Source organism: Lemur catta, chromosome 1, assembly GCF_020740605.2.
Source record: "Lemur catta isolate mLemCat1 chromosome 1, mLemCat1.pri, whole genome shotgun sequence".
Lineage (NCBI taxonomy): Eukaryota > Metazoa > Chordata > Mammalia > Primates > Lemuridae > Lemur > Lemur catta.
In genome coordinates this window covers 57,720,744-57,738,818 of record NC_059128.1, presented here as the reverse complement: position 1 = coordinate 57,738,818, position 18,075 = coordinate 57,720,744, and the positions used below count along the sequence as shown (strand labels likewise).

Here is an 18,075-nt window from a genome sequence, read left to right as displayed (position 1 = left end):
GTTATTATGGAACTGCCAGTTGTACAGCTTAAAGTTCTGGGGGAAAATGAACAAAACGGTTTGATTCACGAGGTTTTTGGCAGACACCAAAGCATACAATGAATAGTTTGGTCTTGCTGTGGTTCATTCAAGGGTTATTTGAATCAAGGTGAACTTCGGTTGAAAAGGACTGTGCAGACCTCTCAGCTTTCTTTATTACTATTCTAATGACTCATTCTGGAATTAAATCCTCTTATTTAAAGTGTTAAGAATGAAAATGCTCATTGGCTAAAACCAATTAATTTAATTATTAAGTTCAAACATACACAAGGCATTTTCTGAAGATGAGGGAAGGCATTCAGTTTGAATGGCTTTAATTACTCTTTTGATCTATTTTACTACAAGTCAAACGGGTCAGGATTATTCAATCAGAATATATCTTAGTTTAAAAATTGTAAGTATGCATCTTGACTTTGATACTTTATCAAATGTTAGCACTTGCAGATATTTTTGACATATTTGTTTAAGCAGTCAATTTCATATTTTCTTACATGTGGAAAAATAATGGTCATTTCACATGTTAAATGAGAAAAATAAAGCAAGAATGAAGGTCAAACTGATTTAGCACATCAAACAGTCTTTGTCAGCCAAGCTTAATATATCCTGAGTTTGTGGAACAAATGAAATTTTGCTGCTATGTTACACTTTGCTTCCAAACAACCATTACAACTGGTTTTATATATTGTGTGAGCATCAGACCATCAAACAGTGCATCTTTACTGACGTGTTGCTGCAGTGATGATCTACAGCAGCAATCTGCCATTTATATAAGGGCAAAATGTGCATCTATATTTAGTTGTGAAATTGGCCTATTATACTCTTGATGTTTACAGAGGCTAACATAAATTAATGATGACAGCTATGAGCAGTGCATTAGTTAAGCAGCAGAGTTCTTACCTTGAACCTGAAGTTTCCAGTTTTAACTTCTATCGTATACATGTATCCAGCTTTCTTTAAACATTAAACAAAGATTTCTGATTTTATTACTTTTTCTTGGAGTGCATTAAAAGACTTCAGTTTGTGAGCATTGTTGTACATAATCCCACCAGATAAATAGTTGTTTATGCATTTCTCAATTGTATTACCTTGTGAGAAAGCTGATATTTACAACCATGTCAAAAAAAAAAATACTCCTGACTTTTTTTCTTTGTAGTAGGCTGATTTGCTTGACTTTGAACTCCATGTGATGTCAATGTAGGGTGGGCTGTTTTACTAAAAGTAATGAAGGAAGCACAATCATTGCTTATAGAATCTTTACTTTTTCCCTGGGAAGCCTCCTCATTCAGCTCATGTCAGGGCAGGTGTAGGTACTGGAGTAACTATAGATTTCACAGTTAACTATGACCAGAGATCTGACAAGTATGCAGGTGTTCAAAGGTTCATGAGTTAAAATGCTGAAGCCTTTGATGAATTTTTGATAGCTGCATTTTTAATACAGGTCGACCTTTTTCCTTTGAGGCTGCATGCCAGATTAATTGATAAATAGTAAAAGTCTGTACTGCTGGGTTCTCCTAAGCAAAACAAGTAGGAAAATCCATAAAAACCTGCCTGTCTAGCTCCTTAGAAGTATTTTTAAAAGGTAAAATTTAAAATGGTTTTGACCCTGCCTTTCCTTTCCTCTATAGTTGGATAACCAAAACCTGCCGTGTTATCTTATAAAGACTAGATATTGTATTCTAAAAGTTTACATGAAGGCATTCAAACTGAAGTTTTGAGAAGGATATTTTTTTCATTTAGAGATAGTGTGGATCTATCAATAATGTCAATATCTGAAGCTGTTCCACAAATATAAATTCTGAAAAAATTGATAAAAATATGGCTGTGAAGAAATCACTGAAGGGGAAGAAACATTTGCTTAAGTTGGCTTACTTCTGTGTTCCTCTGTGACTACTCCTTGTTATCTTCTGTAGATATCTGGCTATATTATTTCCATAATGTTTATAACCATTTCTATGAAGTGGGAAACCAAAGTAATCAATTTTGCAAAGCTAAATTTGATCAACTACAAAGGATGACTTACCTCTTTTAATTAAATAAGTCATCAAGTCTGAAAACAACTGTTTTTCTCACTATGGACAAGGAGCCCAGTGAGCAGTTGACACCCTCACCCAGCTCCATGGGACATTCAAAGAGACTGCAAGTTCTGAATGAATTTCGTAATACTGGCTTTGTGATAGTGGCAGTGCCGTTTCTTTAACATTTTAAAAATATATTTTTCTGGTTTCTGGCTTGAGAGGAAGTTCATAATTTGGCCTTGCCTCCAATGTGGAAGCTGAGGAAGCAGATGCCGCTGAACTTCCACACTTCCCTGGCACTAGGTGTCCCAGGTGAGCTCTCCATGGTCCTGGATTTGGACCATTGCCTGACTTCAAAGAGAACTTCTAGATTTGTGATTTTTCGGGAGATATTTTGGAAGATCATCTTTCTAGTTAGGAGTATATGTAAATTTGTCTGAGTAATAATTTTCATTGCCATTTTTAAATCTTCCATAGAAGTTTTCAAGGTCTCCCTGAGTAATCCATTCTTTTAACAGCTGTTTAGATGTTCATTTTTATATATAAACAAAACTTCTTGTCCTGCAATTGAATACCATGTTTTTCAGCTTTAGTGTACTAAAAAATGGCTCCCTATTATCCTCTACAAAAAAATCACTTACTTGCTATAAACCTTTAAGCTTCTGTTAATTAAACATATATATGTTTTATTTGAACAACTCATTAAGTCCACCTGTACTATACAACACATAGACCATAGGCATAATGTGGAGTATAATAAAAGGAAAGATAAGTATTTCTGTGATAAAGGAGTTACATTTTACTGAAGTACCCAATCTAATAGGTCAGAATCAAGGAATAGAAATCATATTGGTGAGAAGAGAGTGTACATTATAAATGAACATTGTGAACATTTAGAGCATAGAACAATCAGTGTGAAGTGAGCTTAGGTTTGCATTTAACATACATCATGTAGTATTATGATGTGCCAGGTACCACTGTAAGTATTTTGTAAAAAAAAAAACAAAAAAAAAAAAACAAAAAAAAAACAACTAAGTCATTTAACTTAATTCTGACAATGACTTTATGAAGTAAATAATATTATCATTCCATCTTACAGAGGAGAAAAACTGAGGCCATACAAGTTACCTCATGTTTACATAATTAGTAAGCAGTAAGGCCATGATTTATACCCAAGCAGTCTGGTGCCACAATCCATGTTCTTGTAAGAAGAAATTCTAGACATTAGGTTATTACCCTCTTGGTTGGAATGATGAACTATTTTCAGAAGGTGGAAATCATTTTACTATCTCCCTCAAAATATACACATATACACACAATTTTGTATATTGATATCCAGTGACTTGTGTGTGTATATATATCTTTTGGAATTGTTTGTTGATTTTATTGTTTTTTTTGGTGGTGATAATTATTAGGGAGGATGATACTGTAGTCATTGAAGATAGTTGAAACGTTCATTTGCTGAGGATTAATGAACAGTTTTTTTCTTCCTGCTATCCAGAGTCTAAGTGGAAATACAATCAGAGCAGTGGGAAGTTTAGGCCCAGGGAGTAACTAATTGTGGATCTGAAGTTTAATCATATTTTAGATGGCAGAGATCAGCACTATAACATTTTACTCATGTGCAACCAATCCATTCTATCTTTAGTAATCCAGAAAGGCAACCACAATTTTTTGGTTTAGAACAAAATGTACAAATACAAAGTTTATTTTAGATTTTATTTATTATAGCCCTTAATTCAGTTTGAGACTTGCTTATAACTAGGCTCTACTTTACAAAAACAAGTGAAAGATTAATTCACAATCTGTGTCATTCATCTTAAGGTCTTTAGCTTCATCTGTTACATCAACATCTTAACAACCTTTATAATCCTTTTACTGTATTTTATTGCTGTTGCCCACAAAACCAATTACTACTTATTACAGACATAGTGATACCATTCTGAAAGTCTTCTGAACTATGGTGCCTGCATAATGATGTGATGTGGGAGTCATGGAAACCCTTTGTTATTAAGATTGTGGCCGGAAGATTACTCCAGTAGGGGCAATAGTGTATGTTAGAATTACAAAAACAAAAAAGGTAGGAGGAGAGAAGAGGGTGGAGAAGAGAAAACAATATGGTAGGAGCACGTGAGTAAGTTCTGACCAGTGCCGTTTTAGTAAAAGTAAGAAAAGCATCAGAGGACTGTTTAGACGAGGCATCCAAGGGGTTTAGTGTCTGCTTGCTCCCCTTCCCTGAGTGGATATAGAAAGGCCTCTCCTCTATCTTTGCTATCCTTTTGGGTTGATCCCTGTAAATCTTGGGCTTTGTTTCTCTATGTGGATTATTTTTTTTCTTTTATTGATTAACCTATACATTAATTTCAATTTCAGAATAGTTACTTAATGCTGTACTTTGCTTCAGTTGAGTAGAGAAATTCCTGGCATAAACATTAGGTATATTAATTAGGTAATAAATGAATCCATTTATGATCATTTGAGTGACATGTATAAAGAAAATTATATATAACATATCCATATAAAATTACCTTCAAACTTGGCCACCCAAATTATTACCCAATTGTACAATGAGTCCCTGATCCATATTTGACCATGACATATTTTATTGGGTTTGCATGATTTTTAAAAACTTTAGTTAAAATATTAAAATTAGAAATGTCATGAAAATTCAGATTTTGTTTTCTAGAAATGGCAACATCAGATGACAACACCAGGCATGCCTTCCCCCAAAACATTGGTCAACTGAAGCTGTGTGATGTCCCTTAACTGGAGTTGTTGTCCTCCAGTTATCCAGTGTCCATTGGACCTCTTCACACATTGACATCCCCTGCCTTAACCCTGAAAGCCCTTGAGTTTGCAACCCCTGCTCTAGAGCTGCATCACAGTCACTTACTGGACAAAAAAAAAAAAATTGTAAGTTTAGCCTACCTTCTGGAATAGTATTTGATTACAAGAAAACAAAAAGAGCAAAGCACTGAATTTGAATCACTGCACCTTCCCCTGTGTGCAAGTGGTAGAGAAAATAGAGACACAGTTCTTTTGGCACAGCTGAATTAAATGTTGTTGGTTAAATTGTTTTTATTATGTAAAGGGCGGAATGCGAACCATTCTTTTCTCCTAAGATGTTAACCTGAATCCTGGTGATACTTTGTCAGATTTTAAGACATCTCTCACTTTATGTAGTTTTCAACAAGTCAAAATTGAGCACTTGTAGAATTGGTTGGAGGCCAGCCAAGATATTGGGAAATAAGTGACATAACACATCTTTTCCTTGTAAATTAGCGATGTTTCTGCCTGAGGTTATCACTTGAGATGTATCTAGGAATAAAGGTTTGTCACCTGAGACTGCTGTGACTCTAAAAATGATGGCATTAGCTTGTATAGTTCTGAGAAATACATTGGTTAGTAATATGGAATATTTTATTATTAGAGCAAATATAAAACTGGTTGGTTAGGGTATTAGTCTGGCAAGTATCTGACTAGAGCCTTATGGCATTACTTAAATTATATACTCAGTAAGATATTTTGGGTACCTGCAGTGAATACTGTGTTTCCACTGTGAACAATGTCAGGGGTGCTATAATGTAATGTGGAATGTTATTCTCCATAATATATTAATAGGGAATGGATCCACACTGCTGAACCCATTTTGATCTATTCCTCTGGTCTTGCTTGCTTCTTGTTATTGTTATCTCTTTTTCTTGTTATTTCATAATGGAAAGAAAGAATGCTAGATTCAAAGATGTAAAATGCCTTCAGAGTTCAATAAAATGAATACATGAAAATGATTTTAATAGTACCTTGAAACTGTAAATATTATCCAGTTGCTTATCAGTAGGGTCTGATTTTGAATTTATTTCTCATTAGACACAAAGCAGAGCGATTCATAGTAGGTGGAATTCTGTCAGATGCTCACACACAACTTCAGTTGTGCCAGATTCTGCCCTCAGCAATGTGAGCAAACTTCAAACAGAAATGCACATGAATAGTTAAAGGGAAATGCTGGGTCCCACCTATTGCCTCTTCTGGGAAGTAATATGTCTATAATGTTTATAAATTTTATCTTTCAACATTAAATTTATATTATACTAAAGTTTGACTTTTCTGGGCAATGTGTTTTACTCTCTGGTATCTGATAGAATCTATCTGTTAATAAAGAATTAAAGTATTCTGTTATCAACCAATAGTTATCAGCACATTTATAAAGCTACATTGAAATATTCATTTTAAATATGATTTCTTTGTCTGACTTGAAGGTGCCACGATCCTCTTGAGGGCTGGAAATATTATATTTGTTGATTGTGTCAAAATGAATTGTGTTTATGTTTTCCTTTTGTTCTTCAAGATGATAATTGAAATAATTTTTTCAAAATGTTTCTTTTTGACTGTTTAAGATCCCATGGTGACGAAAGTTAAATGAACAAAATCATTAGCTTCATAATAGATACATGAGCATAAGCCCAATTTTTTAGATTGCTTATAGCTGATAACCTCAAGCCACACCTATCAACCTTATGTTGTGTCTTAGAAACAATCAATATATCTCATTACATAGACAATTGGTGGGGGAAAAGAAAACTAAAAAGCAAAACACTATTTTTACTCATTGGACTTGAGTTTGTGACATACAAGGCCAGAGGCAGAATTTATGGTTTTAGTGGACATTGTCTGAAAATCATTTTACTATCACTTTCGAATTTTGAAGTAGTTTTTGGTACATTTTTCCTGGGAAAAAAAGGAAATAAAAAGAAAGCAGTTGCCGTCTGTTGACAGAGTCACATATACTAAACAACACTTTTCCACTCCTCTGATTTCAGTTTACAAGCATTGAGAAAGGAGAAGTCCCGAGATGCTGCACGCTCCCGCAGGGGAAAAGAAAATTTTGAGTTCTATGAATTGGCCAAGTTGTTGCCTCTTCCTGCAGCCATCACCAGCCAGCTTGACAAGGCATCCATCATTCGACTTACAATTAGCTATCTGAAAATGAGGGACTTTGCTAACCAGGGGGACCCTCCGTGGAACTTGCGAATGGAAGGCCCTCCACCTAACACATCAGTAAAAGGTAAGTTTTAGGCCACTGTTCAGTCTGGAATATGGTGGTCTGTAGGTGTCTCTAAGATGAAATGTTCACCATCATCCTTTCTTCTTTTCCTGCATATCAAATCCTTTAAAGGGATACAAATGTGGAAATCTGAACTCTGCATGAGAAAGACACCATGTGAAGGTGAAATAAAACTTTTTATATTTTATTTTCAAAAAGTCTGTCAGCCTAAATATTTTATAACTTCATATAGTATTTCAGAGAAATGAGAAACAGCAAATTAAGGCACATCTTGGTTTTAATTTATGTTCTGCTAATACATACAGATTCTTCCTGATGGGTAGAGTAGGGCAATGTTTGTTAAGGGTGGAGCCAGTGTTTTCTGCCTTAAGTAACTCAAGAGAGGAAGGGAGCAGAGTCCCAACTTTAGCAGGCATTTTGAGTTAATGATTTTATTGACCAACAAAAATCGATCTATGTGTTAATGTTTCAAGTTTTTCTATATACGTACTTCCTGAAAGTTGTAAATATGAAAATATATTTGATCTTCAGATCCTTTAAGCATCCTTTATTTGATGCTTAAAACTTGTTATTGTTAGTAATGTTAGGCTTTTTTCACTCTGATACTTAAGACAGGTATTTTCTTCTGTGTTCTGAAACTCATAGTAATTTGTCATTTTTAGCATTTGAATATGCATGCGTGTGCTTATTGATATGTGGTGTTTGCCATTGATTTTCTGTCTTTAAGGGTGTGTTATTCAAGGTGTATGACCAAAAGGATCTGCTAGATGCTTACGTCTCAACCTCATATCTAGGCCCTTGATGAACATGACATAAAACTGGGCATTTGGAGAAGTTGCAGGAAACCTCCTTGGCAGGGTTAATTCGGTTCTTTAGTTATGTGATTACACCTAAAAGTCCCTGTACTCTTGGCTGTTATAGGAAAGGGAGCTGTAATCTTTTGTAGGATTCAGATTAAAATGAAGGGTCAATAGCAGTGATTATTTATAATTTTGTGCTAAGAGCTGTGATCATATATGTGTACATGCATGTGTGAATTTGTTACATGGGGATCGTGTTAGGCATATGAGAAGGAGGAAAATTAAAATTGTAACAGGTTATTTTCCCCTAGTGTAATAGTTGCCAAACATTTTCTGTAAAGGGCTATATAGTAAATATTTTTTGCCTTTAGAGGCTACTCAGCTATGCCGTTGTAGCATGAAATCAGCCATACACGATATGTAAATGAAAGGAAGTAGCTGTGTTCCAATAAAACTATATTTACAAACCAGGCAGTAGCCACCCAATTTGTCCCACAGGCCCCAGTTTGCAGACCACTGCTCTAGAGTATAAGAATGACATTCAGAGGTTGAGGAGAACACACAACAGAGGCACTTCTCAAGGACAGGATGTCAGTATAAAGTAGCCTATGAAAATAAACTAAGACACATTCATGCTGTTTTGTTTTTGGTTTTGTTTTTTGAAACAGCCCTTGAGAATATAGATACCAGATTGGTAATACACTGATCCATGTTCTAGATCCAAAGTTAGTAGTGAATTTCCCCAAGCTAAAGAGGTGAATATAATCCTAGTAAATATACATTAGATATATTTTTTCACTGTAGTTTGAGGCATAGGCTACCTTCCTGTTTATTCCAAATCATGAGAGAGGATGAGTACAGCAGATTAGAAGCCACACAGTGTGAAAAATATTACTATTGTTGACTTTGAAATAAATTGATGGACTGGATTTGTGATTATTTGTTTAATGTAATTATGTTTTATCTCTATTTTTTAAAGGAGTTTGAAGTGAATAGGCTTTCTTGGTAGTGATGGGAACCAGAGTAGAAAAATTTGATAATTCCATTGTCTGTCTGTTGTATGATGTGATAGTCCAACTTACTTTTAGAACCCCATGGCCTTTTAGAGATGCAAGCATAGAGATCATGTAGAACTCTTGCCTCATTTTACTGATGAGGGAAGTGATGTGGAAACAACTTTATATTAAGTATTAGCAGATCTAAGGCAAGAACTGAGTTTTCTTGCCTTTCCATCTAGTGTTATTTCTGTCACTTTGTGTCATTTCTAGAGACACTATTTATTTTGTATCACCATCATCAGACACTCCACATGAGAATTTTCTCAGCTTTAGACTATGGCTAATACTTCATTTTTAATTTGTGGCCTTCGATCAACTCAACTCTATGACTACTTATTATGATTAAGATGGATAAAGTGAAGATAAAAAATGATTGCTGCCTCCAGCACCTCCATAGGTGTTGCAGTCTACATAAAGGCATGGTGGTGTCACTGAGAAAAACCGGGAGGGTCAGAATAGATGTTTAAGGAGCCTGGAAGGAAATAACAGATTTTATTATTTCAAAAATTCCATCCAGATGATAGCAGAACATCTAAGTTGGTACAGGTACACTTTCACTATTAGTAAGCTGGTGATAGGCTAGAAATGAAGGTGTAAGCACAGTGACTGCTTACTGTCTTCCCTGGTTCTCAAAAGTTGCTATAAATGCAATGAGCACTTTCTGTAAGCCGGTTCTCTACTGTAAAATATATGTACATTTTATTGCTTTACTCCAGTTCTCTAATGTAAAACTGCTACTCATTCTGATCAAACATTCATGAAACAATAACATCAAAAGAAATTCATTTTAATTTATTAAGGTCTCCTATGTTGTGCCCTTGGAGAAGTTCATATGGATAAACAAGCTCATATAAATAGCCTGCAGCATCATGTGAAGTGCAGTTCATAATCCAACAATGAAACGACAGACATTATACTTCAGGCTTCTCCAGGCAGTCTCTTGAATAAACCTAAAGGCATTTAGAAACTTATATGAAAAAAACTTACATTATGTAGGCAACATTTTTTTAATGTGATGAGTTGATCATGTTAATAATTAAATTTCAAAGCTTAAATTTAAATTTGTGCCACACAACTATATGGGAATTTCATTGTTTTGATTTACTGCTTCAGAAAGGTCCTTTACTCTGCCCTGTGCAGTATTCATCACATCTTTTCTTAATAGTCTATAAAGGTTGATGAGTTTATTTGGTGACACCCATTGTATACAGATTATTACAAGTTATGTTTGCAGAAACTCAGGTGACAGTGTGTAATATGTCCCAAGTCAATTACTTCATGGAAATGATATGTTAAGCAATTGGAAGGTAACAGATAGTTTTTTCCATTATTTTAGAAATATCTGTATTGTTATAATACAGATCAAATCTATAATGAACATTATGCATTATTCAAGAAATGACCAGACATTCTCAGCGGTGTTTCAGCTAAATAACTGATGATTGTAACCTTTAAAGAAATCTCATTGTGGTGACTGTTGGTAAATCACTTCTCCATTCATAGTAATCTCTATTTAGAGGCTATCTAGAAACCATTATATCTTTTATTAATCTTAAAAGCAATAGCTGCTGATTTGACATTTGCTAAAACTAGATAAATTTTCTGTCTTTCTAATATCACAGACTTCAGTCAATTCTCGGAGTCTGTCTGCTGAGACTCTATTAATCCAGGAATATTTACCATTGTAAGCATACCTTTTATTTCAATTTAAACATTGCACCTTTCAAACAACAATTTGCCTATGTGTGTGACAGGGAACAATGCTAAAATATGTAAAATAAAAGAAATTCTTAGCTTTTGGAAAGGAACAATTGAAAAATATGCAAGACAACTGGTGATTAAAATAGACTGAACACATTAGGGAAGAACTTTACTATTTTCATAGAATTTCCCTTCACTATTTGAAGCATCTGTGGTGAATTAAGTAGTAGATGCTTCTAAGAGGAGAGACTTGGCAGGTTTTATTTAAGCAATATATTATCTGTCCTTCACCAAAGACCAGACTCTTACTTAAACCATGGTGTTTAATGGACTGATTTCAAACGATCGTGTAGGGTAACTGAGTATAGGCCATCCGCTGGAGTAACATTGAACTACTACTCTAATGGTTGTCCCCAAAACTTAACCAGCATTTTGTAAAATGGTTTCTGTTTCAACAGAAAGATAGACATTCCTAGACTGTCTGAGTGATAGGTCTTCTTGGCCTAAGCAGCGCACAAGTCCTTCCAGTTCCTGTTCTGACATTTTACTGTGTCTTGACACACATTTACTCCTACTAAGTGACATTCATGCTTGGGGGCAAGTGTCATATTCTTCATTACTAAAAAAGACACGTGGGATGAAAGTTATTAGAATCAGTACACGGCCATGTATACCCAGCATATGTAATTTTGTTTTCTTTTTATACAGGCTAAACCTAGACTGAACCTTTCATTCTGAGAGAAGCTTTCTGTAGGGCTAGGAGAGTAGTGTAAAAGATGGAAACTGGGTTCTTGCTTGAGTCCTGTTCTTACCTCCATCGTTCTCAGTAGACTGAGAGGCTAACTCCCTGCTCTGGGCTCTAGTTCCATTTGCCTCAATCCAAAGTAGGTGGTGGCACCCAATGGAAGCAACCATCTAACAGCTGGGCTACCAATGTTCATTGCTGTTCATTTTGGTAGTGAGTGCCAGGTTTTATTAGTATATGAAAATGTGATTTAATTGCCTTTTCTTAAGTATGTTTCCATGAATACTTTTTAATTATATGCTATTATCCTTTTATATATTAAATATTTCTAATGAAGTTATGACTTCTGAAAGGAGTTCATTTAAGAACTAAACCTTTTTCTTTCTTTTATTGTGCATCCTGATAGGACAAGCAATGTTTATATCACCACACTTCCTGAGGATCACCATCCCTGACATTAGGCAGGACAGGCTTTCTGACACTTGTGGGCTTTGAATGTAGGCAGAATGTATCTGAGAATCTAATTCTTTGGAATTTCATACTTCATCAGAAAATCTTTGATACTTACAAAGTTGGACTCTGGCTCATTGAAATATTTTTCATGCTGAATTTAATTGTATTATATAGCATCACTGGCTTCTTGCTACATACCACTGTCAGAGAGTTTGTCTGGTCATCATTGTTTCCAGTGCATCTGGTGCTACTGAGCATCCAGCCTTACCCTCAACTCCAAAATGACTCAAAGCAAGTATATTTTTGAGAATGATGACTGAGAATATGTGAATATTCAGGTATACAAATCAGCTATTTCTAGATAACAAGAAATCATGATATCTTAGTGCCGTACAACAATAAGCTTTTACTCATGGAGCTGCCTTTAGTCTGGGAGTTGCCAGATCTAGGCTGGGCTCAGCTGGGAAGTTCTGCTTTGTGCCACAGCTCTGGGTGGGCTTGACTTCTTGCTTGAGGGTTTTGCCAAGGTCTGTCCCCTGTTAAGAGGCTGCAGCTATCTGGGAGAAGCTCTTTTTATGGTGATTGTGGCAAAGGTGCAAGAAGGGTAAGTGAAAACATGCAACATTTTTTAAGGCTCCATCTCAGAACTATCATGGTGTCACACCTGTCTGTGGTTTTTGGGTCAGTGCAAGTTCTGTGACCAAGGTCACGAGCTAGGGAAGTACACTGCACCTCTGTTGGGAGATACTGCAAAGAAACATGGCCAATGACTTGGATAAAAGATGAAAAATATGAATCAGTAATGTAGTCTACCTAATCTGGGGTATTACTACTTGTGTTTTGTTTTCATCTGTAGTTTTTATTTGCCAAAAAGGAGAAGTGGAAATGAGGAGTGTGTGTGTGTGTGTGTGTGTGTGTGTGTGTGTGTATGTATGTAAATTTCTGGAAATGTGGGCAAAGGGGTCCACATGTGCTCTTTGGCATCCTCCATCAGGATTCATCAGTCTGCTGCTCTCCACTGTCTTCCCACTTTTCTCTAGCACTATCAAATGCCCAAAACCATATTTATGCCTTTGAACATGTCATCATCTGACTGGAATGCCTTTTTTCTTTGTACAGGCAAAAAGTAATACCTTTTCCTTACCTATCAAAAGGTTCATTTTTGACACTGTATACCAAAAGACAGGTTACTAAGAGAAAACCATAACAAATTTATTTAATCAAAATTTCATATGACATGGGAGGCTTCAGAAATGAAGACCTAAAGACCCAGAGAAAACTGTATATCTTTATGCCTAGGTTTGGTGAGGAATGGACAGCTGTGTGGACATGTAATTGGACAAAAAGGTATAATCCTAATGTTAATAGACTCAGGGGAAACTCAGCAAGGCCTGTGTGCTCAGATTCTTCTTGGCCTCTCTGTGTAGTAGTCCTTCCTCTGGGTATGGGGCAGGACACCTTTCACATGAGGGTCTTCAAAAGAGAAGGGAGAGGGTCAGAGTGAGCTTTCTAGATTTTATTGCTTGCCTTAAGGAAGAGCAATTCTAGTTTCTATGACTCACCTTGGGGGAGAAAGGAGGGATGGGGAAAAGGGTCAGGGAGAACAGAACATCTTGCTTCTGAGACTCTTGTAGTCTCCTTCAGTTCAAAGTATTCAACATACCAAAGTTCCATGCTTTGGGGTTGCATGTGCTGACCTCAACATCTTCTTGTAGGTTTGCTGAACTCCTATTTAACTTTCAAAACCCAGCTCTGATTTCACTCTCTTATGTAAATTGTCTCTGCTTCCCCAGAGCATTAGTAATTTCTTTCTGTAGGCTATTGTTACATTTTTTTGCTTTATTATCACTTTAAATTACTTGCTTTTTTACATACTTGTCTCTATATTTAGACTATAAGGTAATGGAAGGAATGATCTGAGTAATTTTATTAATTTTTATATCTTCAGAACTTTGTACAAAGTAAGTATTTAACCATATTTTAAAATTTAATTATGTACAATTGAATGGTATTTGGGGATTGCTATTAGTAGAGTTAAGTAATACTTATAAGAACTATGGGTGGGTCTAAGTCATAAGCTGGGAAGAAGAAAAAAAGAGTGAAAAAACGAAGAACAGAAGAAAAATGAAGGGAGAATGATGGGAATAGTGTGAAAACAAAGGGAAACTAAACAGCGTATGGAGTGGGAGTTGGAAGGAGTGGTGGCCCCCTGGGGTGGGCTGCCAGGCCCTGAGCTGTAATGGTCTTGCCCCACCGATGTCTTACGTGATGTTCAGGCAGAGGAGGTGAAAGTTAAAAACAGTAGTCTCAAGCAACCTGTGAATATTTTGGGTGTATAAATTCAAGTCCATTTAACAAATATCTGAGTATCTTCTCTTAGTAAATAATTCCTCTAAGTCCTCTTCCTTGGAGCTATTTACAATTCATAGAGAACTAAGTGTGAGATAAATAAATAATGGTGTGACAGCTTTTAATAAAATTAAACATATCATGTGCTCTGTGTTATAAAGCCCTCCCTAGACCTTGGTTTTCCTTTTGTCAGTGATCACTTACTCTCTAATCCAATGCCCAATTCCTTAAAAAGGATTTAGGATTATTGTCTCAAATTAGCCTCTCTTGGGACTATTGGGCTTCTTGAAATTGTTTATTAATAATCTTAAAACCGCATGCTCTAACATTTCATATTCTGCTAATATTTCTATTTGCTTTTTTCTTTTGCTTTCATTTTTTTTTTTTTTTTACTTCCCCTGTACATGAGGGTATCATGTCTCCCTTGAGCTATGGCTTGAAACATATATAACATTGTTCCTTCTCTTAAAAAATTTATTTGTTTTGATTATCAAGATTTGAACACATGTAATCATTATAAATAAAAGACAGAAAAATAAGACAGCACACAATGAAGTTCTAAATTAGTCAAGTGCCAAATATATAGACAAAATATGAATTTAGTATTTTATATATTTTTTATTTGCTTTTACTCTTAACAAAACTTTAGGGAATATATTTATATTCTGTATCAATCCTACTTATTTAAAAAGCCTACCATTTCTTGATAATGTAATATTTTAGTCATGATACCCCTAGTATTGCATTATATTGCACTGTATTCGCTTATTTAGGACTTTCAAGTTTATGTGTTCTGTTCTTAGGACTGGAATTCTTTAACGTGCTTTTGTTAGCCCTATCACCTCTTGCAAAGCACAATATATAGTTTCCATGCTCTGCAGATAACAATATTTCATGAGCATAGCAAAGAAGGAGTCACCTCTGACTGCTTTGTATGATTGAAATTGTACTGTGGCTTTAATTTTCAGCAGTAGCTTTCTAGATACTGTGCATAAGTCTTAGCTATGCCTTAATAAACATGTGGTGACCTCCACCTGTAAAAACTAAGGTGGCTTTGAATACTGATTGACTGCAGCTTTTCACATCCTTTCTGGGTCTGTAATATGTCAGTGAACATCAGGACGTGGGCAGAAAAGGAAGGCCAATAGAATTTTTGGTTTAAAGAGCATACAGATCACCTGTTCCAGTGCCCTTGCTGTTTTATTGAGAAACCCAATGTAGAGAGAAGTTGATAGACAAAAGCAAAGTCAATAACAAAGTTGAAACTAGAATGTGGGTCTGTAGAATCCCAGTTTGGCACAGTTTCCTCCATAACAGAGACTTTCCTTTCTATGTTTAGCCACACATCCCCAGTTATATTCTATGTGAACATATGTGCACATACGTGACTTATGTGTAGACACCAGCCTATTTTAGAGCAAATGGTACTATTGTGTCCAAATTCCGAAAATTATAGGTAGGCTATTCAAAAGTGTGAGAGTTGGAATTCTATGAAAAGAATAATTACAAGAAGATATTAGATGATAACACTAGGGGAAACTAGGTGAAAGGTTTATGGGAACAATCTACTATCTCTGCAACTTTTCTGTAAATCGAAGATTTTTTCAAAATAAAAATACTGCTTTTTAAAAAAGTACTAGAATTCACTCTGATAATGGAAATGTAAGGAAAACAAGCCTCTGCTTCGATGGAAACTTGCTCTGTCTCAGTTTCCTACCTTTCTCAGTAGCCAATGTTGAGTCCTCAGGGGCTCAACCTTGTACAGGGCTTCATTGCCATTTGTATTAAGATACACGATTAGCTGACAGTTACAATATCAATCAAAAGATATGGAAGAGAAAAAACTGATTAACCTGTTTGCATGTAATTTTCTTAAAAACTTCATAAATGAACTGTTGCCATAAAGAGTCATATATAAGTTTTCTTAAAAACTTTATAAAGTACCTATTTCCCATAAAGAGTCATACATGAGCACAAAAAAGCACATTCTTGTTACTCTTCCTCCTTTCTTCACTGAAGTTATGACTAGTACTACATTTTCTTTCTTTCTTTCTTTTTTTTTTTTTTTCTGAGACAGAGTCTCACTTTGTTGCCCCGGCTAGAGTGAGTGCCGTGGTGTCAGCCTAGCTCACAGCAACCTCAAACTCCTGGGCTTAAGCGATCCTACTGCCTCAGCCTCCCGAGTAGCTGGGACTACAGGCATGCGCCACCATGCCCGGCTAATTTTTTCTGTATATATTTTAGTTGGCCAGATAATTTCGTTCTATTTTTAGTAGAGACAGGGTCTTGCTCTTGCTCAGGCTGGTCTCGAACTCCTGAGCTCTGAAGATCCACCCGCCTCGGCCTCCCAGAGTGCTAGGATTACAGGTGTGAGCCACTGTGCCCGGCCTAGTACTATACTACATTTTCTATTCTTCCAACCCTGGTCAAAGATTGCCGAAAGGGGAAAGTTAGAAAGCAAGACAAAAACTAGTTATAGAGTTCTAGAACAGAGGTCAGTGAAGTTTTTCTGTAAAGGACCAGATAGTAAATAATTTATCCTTTTTGAGTTATGAGATCTTTGCTGCAGCTAACTACCCAGCTTTGCTGTTATAACACAAAAGTGGCCATATAGACAAATTGTACCTGAATGCATGTGGTTGTGTTTTAATAAAACTTTATTTGTGGACACTGAAATCCAATTATGATGTTATGAGATACTATATTTCTTATGAGTTTTTTTCAACCATTAAAAAAAATTAACAACAGCAACACATCTCTAGCCTTTGGGCTTACAGAAATAGGCGGCAGGCTAGATTTGACCTGCACACAGGCCATAGGTTGCCAAACCCTGTTTAGCACATTAGAACTGGAGGGGACTTAGGTACTTCTTTAGAACCCATTGGGGTAGAAGCATACTCCTAGTTGTAAAAGGATGATTCTTGTGTTTATTTGAAATGTGTAGCAATAACAATGAAAGGCTCGTAATGTTTTATTTTTAAAAAATCATCTTCAGAGCTAATGTACATTCACGTCTGTTTATTATAATGGCTAGCATAACTAAATTGTGTGCCAGCCAGAGTTGTGGTGTTGACATATTTTATTAGGTATCCATGGACATACATGATTTTCTTACATTGCTGAAAAATTAAGTGAAAAGTCATGTTAAATCATTGGTATAGTTGGGCTTATTGTTTTTGCAGCTTTCTCTATTTAATGGAGCAAATGATCCAAACTAGGGCTAGTCACATAGTCTTCCCTAGGTGCAGGATCTTATTAAAGAGTAACATGCTTAAAACATTGTCTACACAGGACTATTGTTTGGTCATTTTGACTTGGCTAATCCAACAACTGGTCAGTTAGGTGAATTAATAGTTTTGATTTATTTTCCCACATAATATATTAATTGTCTTTTGGATGCAACTGATGATTTATTTAAGGCATGATGTGGCTGTAACCATCATAAAAACTCATTAGAAATAACACATTTGAGATTTGTATATCAAGAACCCAACATTATTGTCAGCATTACAATAAATAAAATCGGTAAAGCTGATCTATTCTTTTGCAGGTAGAATTTAACATATCTCCAAAACCATGTCTATATAACTTGAAGAAATACAGTTAAATTCTATAGCATAATATAGTTTTCACAACTTACTATACTCAAGAAACAAAATACAGTCACTAGGAAATAGCTGCTGTGTTCTTCTGTTGTCCATTGGGATCAGTCAATCACCAGATATTGGCTGCGTGCTTTAAGGATGAATGCTACTGTACTAGGCACTTGGAAGACACTAAAATTCATGAGTTCATAGTCATAACTTCCCAAAGCACTACAGAGATTTAAATTTCAGTAATGTTTTGTAATTAA

General features: G+C 35.6%; 1 protein-coding gene across 8 annotated transcripts in view; it reads left to right on the top strand.

The window, feature by feature from the left end:
• Positions 1-18,075, top strand: part of NPAS3 (neuronal PAS domain protein 3) — an 833,226-nt gene that overhangs the window by 252,783 nt on the left and 562,368 nt on the right. For 6 of the 8 annotated variants that reach the window (XM_045568967.1, XM_045568985.1, XM_045568957.1 and 3 more), the window contains one exon: positions 6,872-7,116. In XM_045568967.1, the coding sequence (XP_045424923.1) occupies positions 6,872-7,116 (245 nt within the window). Of the gene's footprint in view, positions 1-6,871; positions 7,117-7,227; positions 7,279-18,075 lie in introns of all 8 variants that reach the window. The other 2 variants (XM_045568947.1, XM_045568939.1) reach the window with 1 other exon arrangement.